Raw genomic sequence first — 14,794 nt, forward strand, 5'->3', positions numbered from 1 at the left:
CAAAGGCTACAACTGAGTGGAGGGACTATGACAGGAAAAGCTCCGGAGTTGGTTGACATGATGACTTGGAGAAAAGTTGATTTGTTGTGCATCCAAGAGAGCAGGTGGAAAGGGTAGTAAGGCTAGAAGTTTAGTGGCAGGGTTTAAATTATTTTACCATGGAGTAGATGGTAAAACAAATGGAGTAGTGGTTATTTTAAAGGAAGAGTTGGCTAAGAATATCTTGGAGATGAATAGAGTATTAGATCGAGTAATGGGGGTGAAATTTGAAATTGAGAGTGTTATGTATAATGTGATTAACAGCTATGCCCCACAGGTAGGATATAACCTAGACTTGAAAGAGAAATTCTGGAAGGAAGTAGGTTAAGTAGTTCTGAGAATCCCACGTGATTGTTGCATATTATAATGGACATGTTTGTGAAGGAAGCAGGGACGATGAAGAAGTGATGGGTAAGTACACCATCCAGGAAAGGAAGTTTGAGGGACAGATGGTGGTGGACTTTGCAAAAAGGATGGAAATGGTAGTAGTGAACACTTTTTTTCCCAGAAGAGGCAGAAACATAATGTGACCCACAAGAGCGGATGTAAAAGCACGCAGGTGGATTATATTTTGTGCAGACTATGTAATCTGAAGGTGGTTACATATTGTAAGGTAGTGGTAGAGGAGAGTGTAGCTCGACAGCATAGGTTGGTGGTGTGTAGGATAACTCTGGTGATGGGTAGGAAGATTATGAAGACAAAGGTCGAGAAGAGAACCATGTGGTGGATACAGAGAAAGGAAGAATGTTGTGGGGCCTTTCAGAAAGATGTGAGACAAGATCTCGATCGAGGAGGAGCTCCCAGAAGACTTGACTACGACAGCCAAGATGATCAGAGAGACAGGCAGGAGAGTACATAGGGTGCTTCTAGTAGGAAAGGCGAGGAGACTTGGCGGTCGAACCCCAAAATACAGGAAGTCATTCAAGTAAAGAGATAAGGAGTGTGACAGTGAGAGGACTCAAGATTGGCAAAAGGAATACATTGAGATGTAATGTAGGGCAAAGGTAGTGGTGGCAAAGTCTAAGCAAGAGGTATATGACAACATGTACACCAGTTTGGACACGAAAGAAGGAGAAAAGGATTTCTCCACGTTGGCCATACAGAGAGATAGAGATGGGAAGGATGCACAACAGGTCAGGGTGATTCAGGATAGAGATGGAAATATGTTCACGAGTGCCTGTCGTGTTCTAAATAAATGGAAAGAATACTAGAGAAGTTGATTAATGAAGAAAATGAAAAAGAAGGAAGAGTAGAAGAGGCAAGTGTGAAGGACCAAGAAGTGTTAAAGATGTGCAGCAGGTAAGGGTGATTAAAGATAGAGAAGGAATATGTTGACTGGTGGCAGTAGTGTGCCTGATGGAAGAATACTTTGAGAAGTTGATGAAGTAAGAAAATGAGAAAGAAGGAAGAGGAGAAGAGACAAGTGTGAAGGAATAGGAAGTGGAAATGATTAGTAAGGGAGAAGTTAGAAAGGCAATCAAGATGATGAAAAATGGAAAGGCAGTTAGTCCTGAGAACATACTTGTTGAAGTTTGGAAGCAATTTGGAGAGGTGGCTGTGGAGTTTTTCACCAAGTTATTCAACCGCGAGGCGAGAAGATGCTTGAAGAAGAGAGGAAAAGTGTGGTAGTTCCCATTTTTAAGAACAAAGGCGATTTGCAGAACTGTGGGAATAGATGCATTATTTGCCTTGAGGATGTTAGTAGAAAAGTACAGAGAAGGTCAGAAGGAGCTACATTGTGTCTTTGTGGATCTAGAAAAAGCTGATGACAGAGTATCAAGAGAGAAACTGTTGTACTGACTGGGTAAGTCTGGTGTGGTGGAGAAATATGTTAAAATAGTACAGAACATGTATGAGGGCAGGAGAACAGTGGTGAGGTGTGCTATAGGTGTGACAGAGGAATTTAAGGTTGAGGTGGGACTGCATCAGGGATCAGCTCTGAGTCCCATCCTGTTTGCTATGGAAATGGATAGGCCAATAGTTGAGGTTAAACTGGAATCCCCTTGGACCATGATGTTCAAAGATTACATTGTGGTGTGCAGTGAAAGCAGGGAGCAGTTGGAGGTACAATTAGAAAGATGGAGGCATGCACTGGAAAGAAGAGGAATGAAGATTAGCTGAAGTAAAACAGAATATATGTGCGTGAATGAGAGGGGTGGAGGGGGGAGAGTGAGGCTACAGGGAGAAGAGATAGCGAGGGTGGACGACTTCAAATACTTGAGGTCAACAATCCAGAGCAATGCAGAATGTGGTAAGGAAGTGAAGAAATGGGTTCAAGCCAGTTGAAATAGCTAGTGGAAGGTGTCTGGTGTGCTCTGTGACAGAAGAGTCTTGGCTACAATGAAGGGCAAAGTTTATAAAACAGTGGTGAGGCCAGCCATGATGTACGCATTTGACATGGTGGCACTGAAAAGCCAACATGAAGCAGAGCTGGGGGTAGCAGAAATTAACATGTTGAGGTTCTCTCTTGGAGTGAGCAGGTTGGACAGGATCAGAAATTCGCTTATTAGAGAGACAGCCAAAGTTAGATGTTAGAGGTTCAAGAGAGAAGTTTTCAATGTTTGAACCTGTCCAGAGGCAAGAGAGTGAGTATGGTCGAAGTGTGCTGAGGATGGAGCTGCCTAGCAAAAGAGCGAGAGGAAGACCAAAGAGAATGTTGGTGGATGTTGTGAGGGATTACATGAGGGCAATTAGTGTCAGAGAGGAAGATGCAGGAGATAGGCTTAGATGGAAAAAGATATTGTGCTGTGGCAATACTTAACAGGATAAGACAAAAGGAAAAGACAAAGATAAAAATACTAATGAAATTCTCACATTTGGATGGAGATTGGACCCAAGAGCAGGCAGAGGCTGAGAGGTTATGATGAACAGTTTATTGAGAAAAGGGAAATGTTGATGGTCTTTGACGTGCATTGGTGGGTTGTTGAGCCAAGGTCTGCGTGGCTGGTGGTGACAAGGGCAGGCATCTGGCTTGGCGAAATCGGTGCAAGGAACATTTTTTCACCACACCATGATTTTGACGTATATGGCTTTTTGTAACTCCCACCATGAAAATCCTCTCGAGGGATTTGTTTTGGAGAAGAAGCAGGACGTAACGTCAGCAGGAACTGGAAGGTAGTTCTTTGTTCTTTCGTGTTAGCAAAAATGTCGGCTCGCTCTATTGCCGGATATTATTGGAACAGTCGGGAGGATGGATTTACTCTTCATACTTTTCAAAAAGACCTGGTTTGTCGTGAAAAATGGATTGCACAGGTGCAAAGGGAGAGCTTTGTGGGTTCTAAATGACAGGTGTGTATAGAGCTACGAAAAAAAAACAATAGTTGGGGGGGTGGCGTAATCTTCTCAGAACATAACAAAAGATCCGCGTATGTAAGTTAGGGGTGCTTAATGTCTCGATGTGCCCGTTGGTGCCGCGGACGGCTTCGGCCAGGGTGGCTCACACATACTGTTGGGGTGTCTGTTGTTAGTTAGAAGGGATCTGAAAAGCATCAAAATAAGGCTCAAAACGATAGAGTAATATTGGTCTGGTCACTTCACTTGATTTTGAGATGTTCTCTTCTTCTAAAAGAGCTTCCGTGTCCCATAGCAGGTGCCACCCCGTGTTTTCAATGGCAAACGTCCCGGTGTAACATCTGCTGATGACTTTGCATGGATGACACGCTCTCTGCTCATATTTATTTTTTCGTATAGACATTGAAGTGAATAATGTTATGTGTATTTTTCATTACAATATCTCTTTTACAATTTATATAGGGATGTCAGTGGGGCTTTAAGCACTTGTTTTTTTTTTTTAAAAAAAAAAAAACAGGCCTACATTTGTTGGAAACCACAGTTTTTGGGGGCTTCACCCTGAATTCACTAATGTAAAAATAATTGTAAGCACAATAAAAAAATTACTTAGTAATATAAAATATAATTTATTGGTGTCTACGTAGGTACGGCCGATGTTTAGATCTGCAGTGAAATGTAATTCACACACGTTACCAAAAACATGTTAATAACCAACAATCAATCAAAGCACTGGGATAGATATTGATTGATTTAAAACAGTAAGTCTAACTTGTGTCTATACTTGTGTCTATGACTATTTGTACAGGTGACCTTGGGCTCTCAGTGGATGCAGAGGTTCTGGCTGAAACTCAGGGTGGAGCTCCTCCGACAGTTGAAGGTAAAATGTGCAGTCTGCGATTATGTTGCCATTCATTCATATAATTTGAAATCAATGTTAAAATGACTTCATCATTGTCGAGATCTTTGGAAGTAACTTTCACGAGCAAGGCTGGACCACGGCCACCCATCCGAGCGGTTTCCACCTGTCGACGGCCACAGCTATGTCACATGACGCACTTAGACAATGTATTTAAGTTGGAGTTCTGTCACTGGTTTTTGCCAGTTCGTTGAGTATGCTTTCCCGCATCCAGGGTTACTCCACCACTGCGCCATTATAGTCAAGTCGCGCTTTTGGTTATGCTCTTTAGTCTACTGATAGTTATCGGACATTGTTTCTTGTGTTCTGCCTTCTTGGACTGTGTTGTCGTGCACAACTTTTGTTTATAATAAAACCCTCTGAACATCATGTCCTTGGTGGCACGGTGGATCAGCTTGTAAAGCGTTGGCCTCACAGTTCTGAGGTCCCGGGTTCAATCCCGGACCCGCCTGTGTGGAGTTTGCATGTTCTCCCCGTGCCTGCGTGGGTTTCCTCCGGGCACTCTGGTTTAATCCCACATTCCAAAACACGCAACATTAATTGGACACTTTAAATTGCCCCGAGGTGTGATCGTGATCGGCTGTTTGTCTCCATGTGACCTGCGATTGGCTGGCAAACAGTTCAGGGTGTACCCCGCCTCCTGCCCGTTGACAGCTGGGATAAGCTCCAGCACTCCCCGTGACCCTCATGAGGAAAAGCGGTGAAGAAAATGGATGGATGGATGTTATATATAGCACCATGGTGGCGCAGCTGTAAAGCATTGGCCTCACTGTTGTCTGTTTTTTGTCTACCTGTATGTAGCTGAATAAGATACAATTTAAACAGGGAAAAGGAAAAAAAAATCACTATTTATCAACCTTTAATAAGAAATGGAAGCTTCCCGCGCAGAGATTAAAAAATAGTGTCACCTTTCTTGTGCCACGTTACTTAAGATTTGTGTTCCTATATGATATCCCTAATTTTCATGGGGGTTACATTCCATATCCCGCCACCCCCATGAATAATGAAAATCCACAAATAATGGATGCAGAATTAAAATACCTATTTACGACATACATTTTTGAGACAATAAGGCACACTTAACAGTTGTAAATTTTCTCCAAAATTGACAGCACACCTTAAAGTGCCTCTGTCATGAAATGCATGATTTTATTAATGAAAAAAAGGCAGCCAGAATGGACCCATCTGTTTTTTCAGCACAAAACATGATTTTTACGTATATGGCTTTTTGTAACTCCCGCCATGAAAATTTGTTTTCGAGAAGAAGCAGGAAGTGACGTACAGGGCAGTAGCTTACTCCAGCGGTCTCGTCTGTTTATACTAGTTTTACCTGCTGGAAGGTATCTCGTTGTTCCTTCGTGTTAGCCAAAATGCCAGCTCGTTGTATTGCTGGATATTGCCGAATACTTGGGAGGGTGGATTAATTCTTTATACTTTTCAAAAAGACCCGGTTCGTTGTGAAAAATGGATTGCACGCGTGCAGTGGACGAGAGCTTCGTGGGTTCCAAATAACAGGTAGGTGTGTATACAGCTACTAAAAAAAAAAAAAAAAAAGTTTGGGGGGACCACGTAATCCGTCTCCCATAACGTAACAAAAGATCCTGGTACGTATGAGAGGGGTGCTAAATGTGTCGATGTGCGCATCGGACGGCTTCCGCGTCGGGCTCCCGGGCAAAGGCTTCTGCGTCAGTCCCGATGCAGAGGTGGTTTGGCCGCTGCGTTGTCGTCGCTTGTAGGCGGCGTTGTTTTTATTACCGCTGCACGGAGGTGAATCAGACAGGGAGGCGGTTCGGCCACGGCGTCGTCGCTTGCAGGCGTCGTTGTTTTTATCACCACCGCACGCAGGTGGATCGGACGGGGAGGCAGTTTGGCCGTGGCGTCATCACGCTCGCAGGCGGCATTGTTTTTATCACCGCCTCGCGGAGGTGGATCGGATGGGGATGCGGTTTGGCCGCGGCATCGTCATCGCTCGCAGGTGCCGTTGTTTTTATCACCACCGTGCAGAGGTGGATCGGGCGGGGCGGCGGTTTGGCCACATGCGGTTTGGCCGTGATCCTTATATCATCTAAGTATGTCTCGAAACAATAGGGTAATATTGCCCCGGTCACTTTACTCAGTTGTGAGATGTTCTTCTTCGAAAAGAGCTTCCGTGTCAGAAGTGGCATGTTTGTCTTCCATAGGAGGGGGGGCAGCGTGTTTTCAATGATGAATGTCCCAGTGTGACGTCACGGACAGAGGATGCAGCCATTATGGCAACCATTTGGATGTTGAATGAGACCTCCGCAACTTTGCACATGGATGATGCGCTCTCCGCTCATATTTATTTTTTCGTATAGACATTGAAGTAATGTAGTGTTATTTTTGATTACAATATCCATTTTAGAATGTTTATAGGGATGACACTTGGCTTTAAGTGCACGAGTTCCGTAAATACGAGTTCTGTAAATACACCAGAAGACACCAGTTACATTGTTAGCCTACATGCTCACATGTGTTTTAGCATGTATGCAAGCTACCATGGGACTACAAATCTCCTTAGTGCCACAAAACATGCTGGGAAGATGTAAATAGTGTTTAAAGTGTGACTGTCATCCCTATAAACATTCTAAAATAGATATTGTAATGAAAAATACATATAACAGTATTCACTTCAATGTCTATACGAAAAAAAAAGTGAGCGGAGAACGCATCATCCATGCACAAAGTTGCGCAATTGAGTGTCCCTCGACATCCAAGTGGTCGCCATATTAGTCGCGTCATCTGTCCTTGATGTCATCGTCACTTCTGCCGTTGAAAACGTGCAGTGCCTGCTAATATGGAAGCCGAACAACAGAGATATTCGGATTTTTCCGACACCCCTTCTGACACCGAAGCTCTTTTTGAAAAGGACACCACCACACACTCACCACCGAGTTAAGTTACCGGGGCAATATTACACTATTGTTTCGAGCCCTCAGGGCAATATTACACTCTTGTTTCGAGCCATATTCAGATGATATCCGATCACGGCCAAACCGCATCCCGTTCGAGCTGGGGTGCTTTATGCGCGCACGCGACTGAGTAACGCATTCTCAGCTGGGTTCTTCAGACCCGCCCCTGTCGCAAAGCCCGACGCGCAGCCTTCGCAGAAGCTGTGGCCCCTGAACGCGGCATATAAGGAGGAGATTGAGCCGAGCTATGCTGCTTTTAGTTCAAAGTCGCCGCAGTACGCGATGAACACTATCGAGACAAGGCTGAGTGAGATTTGTTGTCTGGGCGATGCGCACATCGACACATTTCATACGCGGATCTTTTGTTACGTTATGAGAGAGATCGATTACGTGGTCCGCCCCAAACTCTTTATTTTTTTAGTAGCTCCATGAGCACATTTCGTACGCAGATCTTTTGCTACGTTATGAGAGAGACCGATTACGTGGTCTGCCCCAAACTATTATTTTTTTTTTAGTAGCTGTATACACACCTACCTGTTATTTGGAACCCACGAAGCTCTCGTCTACTGCACGCGTGCAATCCATTTTTCACAACGAACAGGGTCTCTTTCAAAGGGTAATTCCATTCTCCCAAGTGTTCAAGCAATGTCCAGCAATGCAATGAGCCGGCATTTTGGTTAACACGAAGGAACAGCAAGCTACGTTCCCGGAGGTAAAAATAATGGAAACAAACGAGTCCACGAGGGGGCGCCACTGTCTTTTACGTCCCTTCCCGCTTCTTCTCGAAAACAAATCCCTGAGAGGATTTTCATGGCGGGAGTTACAAAAAGCTGTATACGTCAAAATCATGTTTTGTGGTGAAAAAACACATGGGACCATATTGGCTGTAGGTTTTTCATTAATATACCAAAAATCATCCGTTTGATGATCCTTGACCTTTAAAGTGCTTGTTTTGTGTCAATTATTTCTTTAGTCGCCATTGTATTTGTTTACTGTATTATTTCCTAGTTGTGTTATTCTGTTTGCTGTAGTGTGATAATTTTAGTTTCGATGTGACACCGTGAGTGTGAACAACATCTTAAGTTATGACTTTCCTATTACGCTGTCAATGTGTGGGGAAAAGTCTGCTTCTTCTGCGTATAAATGTAAAATTACAATTGTTCCTATGAATCCCATCATATGACAGCCTGCATACTTGCTGAAACATAAGCAATGTAACCAATGTGTACTTTATTGGACTAGTCACAAAAAAATTTAAAATTTTGGAACTCAGCCTGCACGTAAGGCGCCGTGTCTATTTAGAAGAGAACTTAAGACTTCAAACTGCAATTTCTTCTTCTTCTTTTGCTTTCGGCTTGTCCCGTTAGGGGTCGCCACAGCGTGTCATCTTTTGCCATCTTAGCCTATCTCCTGCATCTTCCTCTCTAACCCCAACTGCCCTCATGTCTTCCCTCACCACATCCATAAACCTTCTCTTTGGTCTTCCTCTCGCTCTTTTGCCTGGGAGCTCCATCCTCAGCATCCTTCTACCAATATACTCACTCTCTCGCCTCTGAACATGTCCAAACCATCGAAGTCTGCTCTCTCGAATCTTGTCTCCAAAACATCCAGCTTTGGCTGTCCCTCTAATGAGCTCATTTCTAATCCTATCCAACCTGGTCACTCCGAGCGAGAACCTCAACATCTTCATTTCTGCCACCTCCAGTTCAGCTTCCTGTTGTTTCTTCAGTGCCACCATCTCTAATCCGTACATCATGGCCGGCCTCACCACTGTTTTGTAAACTTTGCCCTTCATCGTAGCAGACACTCTTCTGTCACATAACACACCAGACACCTTTCGCCAGCTGTTCCAACGTGCTTGGACCCGTTTCTTCACTTCCTGACCACACTCTCCATTGCTCTGTATTGTTGACCCCAAGTATTTGAAGTCATCCACCCTCGCTATCTCTTCTCCCTGTAGCCTCACTCTTCCCCCTCTACTTTTCTCATTCACGCACATATATTCTGTTTTACTTCAGCTAATCTTCATTCCTCTCCTTTCCAGTGCATGTCTCCATCTTTCCAATTGTTCCTCTGCATGCTCCCTGCTTTCACTGCATATGACAATATCATCTGCAAACATCATGGTCCAAGGGGATTCCAGTCTAACCTCATCTGTCAGCCTATCCATTACCACTGCAAACAGGAAGGGGCTCAGAGCTGATCCCTGATGCAGTCCCACCTCCACCTTAAATTCCTCTGTCACACCTAAGGCACACCTCACCATTGTTCTGCTGCCATCATACATGTCCTGTACTATTTTAACATACTTCTCTGCCACACCAGACTTACGCATGCAGTACCACAGTTCCTCTCTTGGTACTCTGTCATAGGCTTTCTCTAGATCCACAAAGACACAATGTAGCTCCTTCTGACCTTCTCTGTACTTTTCCACGAGCATCCTCAAGGCAAATAATGCATCTGTGGTACTCTTTCTAGGCATGAAACCATACTGTTGCTCGCAGATACTTACTTCTGTCCTGAGTCTAGCCTCCACTACTCTTTCCCATAACTTCACTGTGTGGCTCATCAACTTTATTCCTCTATAGTTCCCACAGCTCTGAACATCCCCTTTGTTCTTAAAAATGGGAACTAGAACACTTTTCCTCCATTCTTCAGGCATCTTTTCGCCCGCTAGTATTCTGTTGAATAAGTTGGTCAAAAACTCCACAGCCATCTCTCCAAATTGCTTCCATACCTCTACCGGTATGTCATCAGGACCAACTGCCTTTCCATTTTTCCTCCTTTGTAGTGCCTTTCTGACTTCCCCCTTAGTAATCATTTCCACTTCCTGGTCCTTCACTCTTGCCTCTTCAACTCTTCCTTCTCTCTCATTTTCTTCATTCAGCAACTTCTCAAAGTATTCTTTCCATCTATTTAGTACACTACCGGCACCAGTCAACACATTTCCATCTCTATCCTTAATCACCCTGACCTGCTGCACATCCTTCCCATCTCTATCCCTCTGTCTGGCCAACCTGTAGAGATCCTTTTCTCCTTCTTTCGTGTCCAACCTGGTGTACATGTCTTCATATGCCTCTTGTTTAGCCTTTGCCACCTCTACCTTTGCCCTACGTCGCATCTCGATGTACTCCTTTCGCCTCTCCTCAGTCCTCTCAGTATCCCACTTCTTCTTCGCTAATCTCTTTCCTTGTATGACTCCCTGTATTTTGGGGTTCCACCACCAAGTCTCCTCCCCTTTCCTACCAGATGACACACCAAGTACTCGCCTGCCTGTCTCTCTGATCACCTTGGCTGTCGTCGTCCAGTCTTCCGGGAGCTTCGGTTGTCCATCGAGAGCCTGTCTCACCTCTTTCCGGAAGGCCGCACAACATTCTTCCTTTCTCAGCTTCCACCACATGGTTCTCTGCTCTACCTTTGTCTTCTTAATCTTCCTACCCACCACCAGAATCATCCTACATACTACCATCCTATGCTGTCGAGCTACACTCTCCCCTACCACTACTTTACAGTCAGTAACCTCCTTCAGATTACATCGTCTGCACAAAATATAATCTACCTGCGTGGTTCTACCTCCGCTCTTGTAGGTCACTATATGTTCCTCCCTCTTCTGGAAATAAGTGTTCACTACAGCCATCTCCATCCTTTTTGCAAAGTCCACCACCATCTGCCCTTCAAAGTTCCTTTCCTGGATGCCGTACTTACCCATCACTTCTTCATCGCCCCTGTTTCCTTTACCAATATGTCCATTACAATCTGCACCAATCACAACTCTCTCGTTGTCTGGGATGCTCAGAACTACTTCATCTAGTTCCTTCCAGAATTTCTCTTTCAACTCTAGGTCACATCCTACCTGTGGTGCATAGCCGCTAACCACATTATACATAACACCCTCAATTTCAAATTTTAGTCTCATCACTCGATCTGATACTCTTTTCACCTCCAAGACATTCTTAGCCAGCTCTTCCTTTAAAATAACCCCTACTCCATTTCTCTTCCCATCTACTCCATGGTAGAATAATTTAAACCCTGCTCCCAAACTTCTAGCCTTACTACCTTTCCACCTGCTCTCTTGGATGCACAGAATATCAACCTTTCTCCTAATCATCATGTCAACCAACTCCTGTGCTTTTCCTGTCATAGTCCCAACATTCAAAGTCCCTACACTCAGTTGTAGGCTCTGTGCATTCCTCTTTTTCTTCTGACGCTGGATCCGGTTTCCTCCTCTTCTTTGTCTTCGACCCACAGTAGCTGAATTTCCACCGACGCCCTGCAGGTTAGCAGTGCCGGGGGCGGGCGTTGTTAACCCGGGCCACGACCGATCCGGTATGGGATTCTTTAGATGAACGCTCATATTTGTTTGGCACAGTTTTTACGCCGGATGCCCTTCCTGACGCAACCCTCTGCATTTATCCGGGCTTGGGACCGGCCTACAGATTGCACTGGTTTGTGCCCCCATAGGGCTGCATTTTCAAACTGCAATTTATGGTTGTGAAAATATGGTACTTGTTCTTCTTTTCCTTTTGGCTTGTCCCGTTAGGGGTCGCCACAGTACATTATGAAAACTACAAAACTTTTAGAGCAAAATCCGCAAATATGCGGGGCCATGAACCGTGAAATGCGAAAGGACAAGGGCGCAAAGTAATTAGTTGGGCTTTTTATATTGCTATATGTTGCATTTTTATTTTCATATCCCGTTGATCCAGGAGTTACTACCTGGGACCACTACATACAGTACAGTAGATCCTGAGTGTGTAGCTTCACGGCTGTTCGTTTCCCATCTTTGCCCTCATTCTTGCTGATTGCAGAAACAGCCGCTCACCACAATGTGGTTGGGGTGGGGAGTTGTTCAACCCCTCCCTTTTTTTTTCACCATTTTATCTACCTTTCTATCTCTGCTGCTTTTCCACTTCATGGTGAGGTAACATTTTCCTGTGAACTATCTACAACTGTGTCAGGAAAAATCTTTTAAGGATTTAAAAAAACTTTCGGCATTACTTTAACATATGTTCTGTTGCATTTCACTTTACCAAGGTTACTTCCTTGAGTTCCTGGAGCCAGTCAACAATATCACACACTTCCAGGGCCAGACAGCTACACTGCACTGCAAAGTGGCAGGTAACCCACGACCGACAATTCGCTGGCTAAAAAATGATGCCCCCGTTGTCCAGGAGCAGGGACGGGTCACTGTCCGCAAAACTGAGGCCGGATCAAAGCTTCGGATCACAGACCTTGACACGACAGACACAGGCTATTATCAGTGTGTTGCCTCCAACGTATATAAAGTGATCTATGCCACAGGGGTCCTTTATGTCAAACTAGGTAAAGTCTGTTTTACACATTAAATCAGTACATTCATTCATCATGGTGACAACTTTTTAAGTGGCTTACGATAATAAATATTGTTTAAAAATAATGTATGTATTTTTTAACTTGTGTTTTCTCATGTTAATCAACAGGACAAATGCCTACGCATGGGCCAGATCAAACGTAAGTGAAACACTTCTTATTTCTGAATCAGGTTGTCAACAATTACTTCCACTGTTTTGTTGCGATAAGGGTGGATCATATGGTACAGATTTCATAAAAGTTACAATAGTTACCATCCATCCATCCACCCTTCCTTCCATCCATCCATATATCCCTTTTCTTAGCCGCTTATCTTCACAAGGGTCGTGGGAGTGCTAGAGCCTATCCCAGCTGTCAACAGGCACGAGACAGGGTACACCCTGAACTGGTTGCCAGCCAATCACAGGGCACATAGAGACAGATAACAGTCGCAGCAAGGGACAATTTAGAGTCTCCAATTAATGCATGATTTTTTTTATGTGGGAGGAAAGCGGATTGCTGAGAGATAACCCACGCAGGCATGGAGAGACCATCCAAACTCCACACAGGTGGGGCTGGGGTTTTAACCACGGTCCTCAGAGTTCTGGTTGACACTCTAACCAGTCTTCCACCGTGCCGCCAGTTATATTTTTATTGTAGGAAAAGTCACACACACAATATGCCCTTTTCAAAGATATGCATGGTAGAAATGTGAAATTCTTGTTTGCCTAATCCTGAACGCCTCAAATTTATGTTAGCCCTCCTTGAGTTGTTACCTTATCGTGGTGGAGCAGTTTGTGTGTCCCAATGATCCCAAGACAGGGGTTGGGAACCTATGGCTCACAAACCACCTGGCTCTTTTGATGGTTGCATATGGCTTGTAGAGCCCTCATGCCGACACACTGTACATGTGATTTCAGTCATGCAGGGAATGCAAATAGCGCAGAAACAGTTTGTCCTTGTGGGATTGCCGTAGTTTGCTGTGGCTGTCGCTGTGTGCAGTCGCAGAATGGTCGACCGCAGATCGAGTCGGAACAAATAAGTATGGAAACGCTTGTGACAGAGGTCGCTCAAAGTAAAAAAGATGACTCCCAAAGTTTTTAACGGACAGCCTTTGTGGAGAGAGAGGGTTCTGCTGTGTGTCTAAATTTACAGATGGGGAGTATGTCAAAGCATTTGTACTTGATGTTGCCAATGAACATTTTGACAACTTCGCATAAAGACAAGAAAATCAAACGAATAAAAGATATGCTTTTGTAGGCATGAACTGTTCACCATCGTACCATCATGATGGCAAAATCAAATTAAATTACGTTCACGATAAACGGATGGAAGTCTCAGCGCGTGCATGAAGCTTAATCTAACGACGTATGAAACAGACAATATAGCCATCAGCAAAACCATGCAGCACCAGAAGTCGCATTAATGGTCAGAAGAAGAAGTACTTTGGTCATCATTGGTTAGCAACAGCATAACAATGTTATTTAAAATAATTCCTCAACTTATTGTACTCTAAAAGTGTTGGTCCTACATAAATGCACAAATACACCTGGATTTAGTTCTTAAAATACTGTATGGCTCTTTTTAAATTATATCTTAAAATATTTGCCATTTATGGCTCTTTCAGTTGAAAAGGCTCCCAACCTCTGTCCTAAGAGATAAGTTGTCTGGAGTTTCAAACAGTATACCATGTCGATCCATACATTTTCTTCACCGCTTATCCTCACGAGGGTCACAAGGAGTGCTGGAGCCTATCCCAGCTGTCAACGGGCAGGAGGCGGGGTACACTGGGTACTGGTTGCCAGACAATTGCATGTTGAGACAAACAGCCGCACTCACAATCACACCTAGGGGTAGTTTAGAGTGTCCAGTTAATGTTGCATGGAATGTGGGAGGAACCCCACACAGGCACGGGCAGAACATGCAAACTCCACACAAGCGGGTCTGGGATTGAACCCGGGACCTCAGAACTGTGAGGCCAACCATTTACCAGCTGCGCCACTGTGCCGCCAATATACCATGTCCCATGGTAAAAAGGTTCTAGGTGAGGGACCAGACAAGCATGGCTCCGTGAACCCCTATGATGTGTAAAAGTAATGGATTAAGTTTCCCTTGCCCGGATGCAGGTCATCAGGACCCCCTCTGGAGCCAGGCCTGTAGGTGGGGCTCGAAGGCAAGGCTGCAACCATGGGGGTCGGCAGGGCACAGCCCAAAAGGGTAACATGGGTCCCCCTTCACATGGGATAGCCACTTGTGAGATGGGCTCTAAGTGTTGGGTCCAGTGCAAGCT

The 14,794-nt window shown here is 44.5% G+C and overlaps 1 protein-coding gene across 9 annotated transcripts in view; it reads left to right on the forward strand.

Annotated features, from left to right (window-relative positions):
- The window catches only part of ror2 (receptor tyrosine kinase-like orphan receptor 2), a 70,159-nt gene that overhangs the window by 32,323 nt on the left and 23,042 nt on the right, over positions 1–14,794 (forward strand). For 5 of the 9 annotated variants that reach the window (XM_061801901.1, XM_061801899.1, XM_061801902.1 and 2 more), the window contains 3 exons: positions 4,136–4,207; positions 12,211–12,498; positions 12,636–12,666. In XM_061801901.1, the coding sequence (XP_061657885.1) occupies positions 4,136–4,207; positions 12,211–12,498; positions 12,636–12,666 (391 nt within the window). The remainder of the gene's footprint in view (positions 1–4,135; positions 4,208–12,210; positions 12,499–12,635; positions 12,667–14,794) is intronic. The other 4 variants (XM_061801907.1, XM_061801908.1, XM_061801905.1 and 1 more) reach the window with 1 other exon arrangement.

Source organism: Syngnathoides biaculeatus, chromosome 17, assembly GCF_019802595.1.
Source record: "Syngnathoides biaculeatus isolate LvHL_M chromosome 17, ASM1980259v1, whole genome shotgun sequence".
Lineage (NCBI taxonomy): Eukaryota > Metazoa > Chordata > Actinopteri > Syngnathiformes > Syngnathidae > Syngnathoides > Syngnathoides biaculeatus.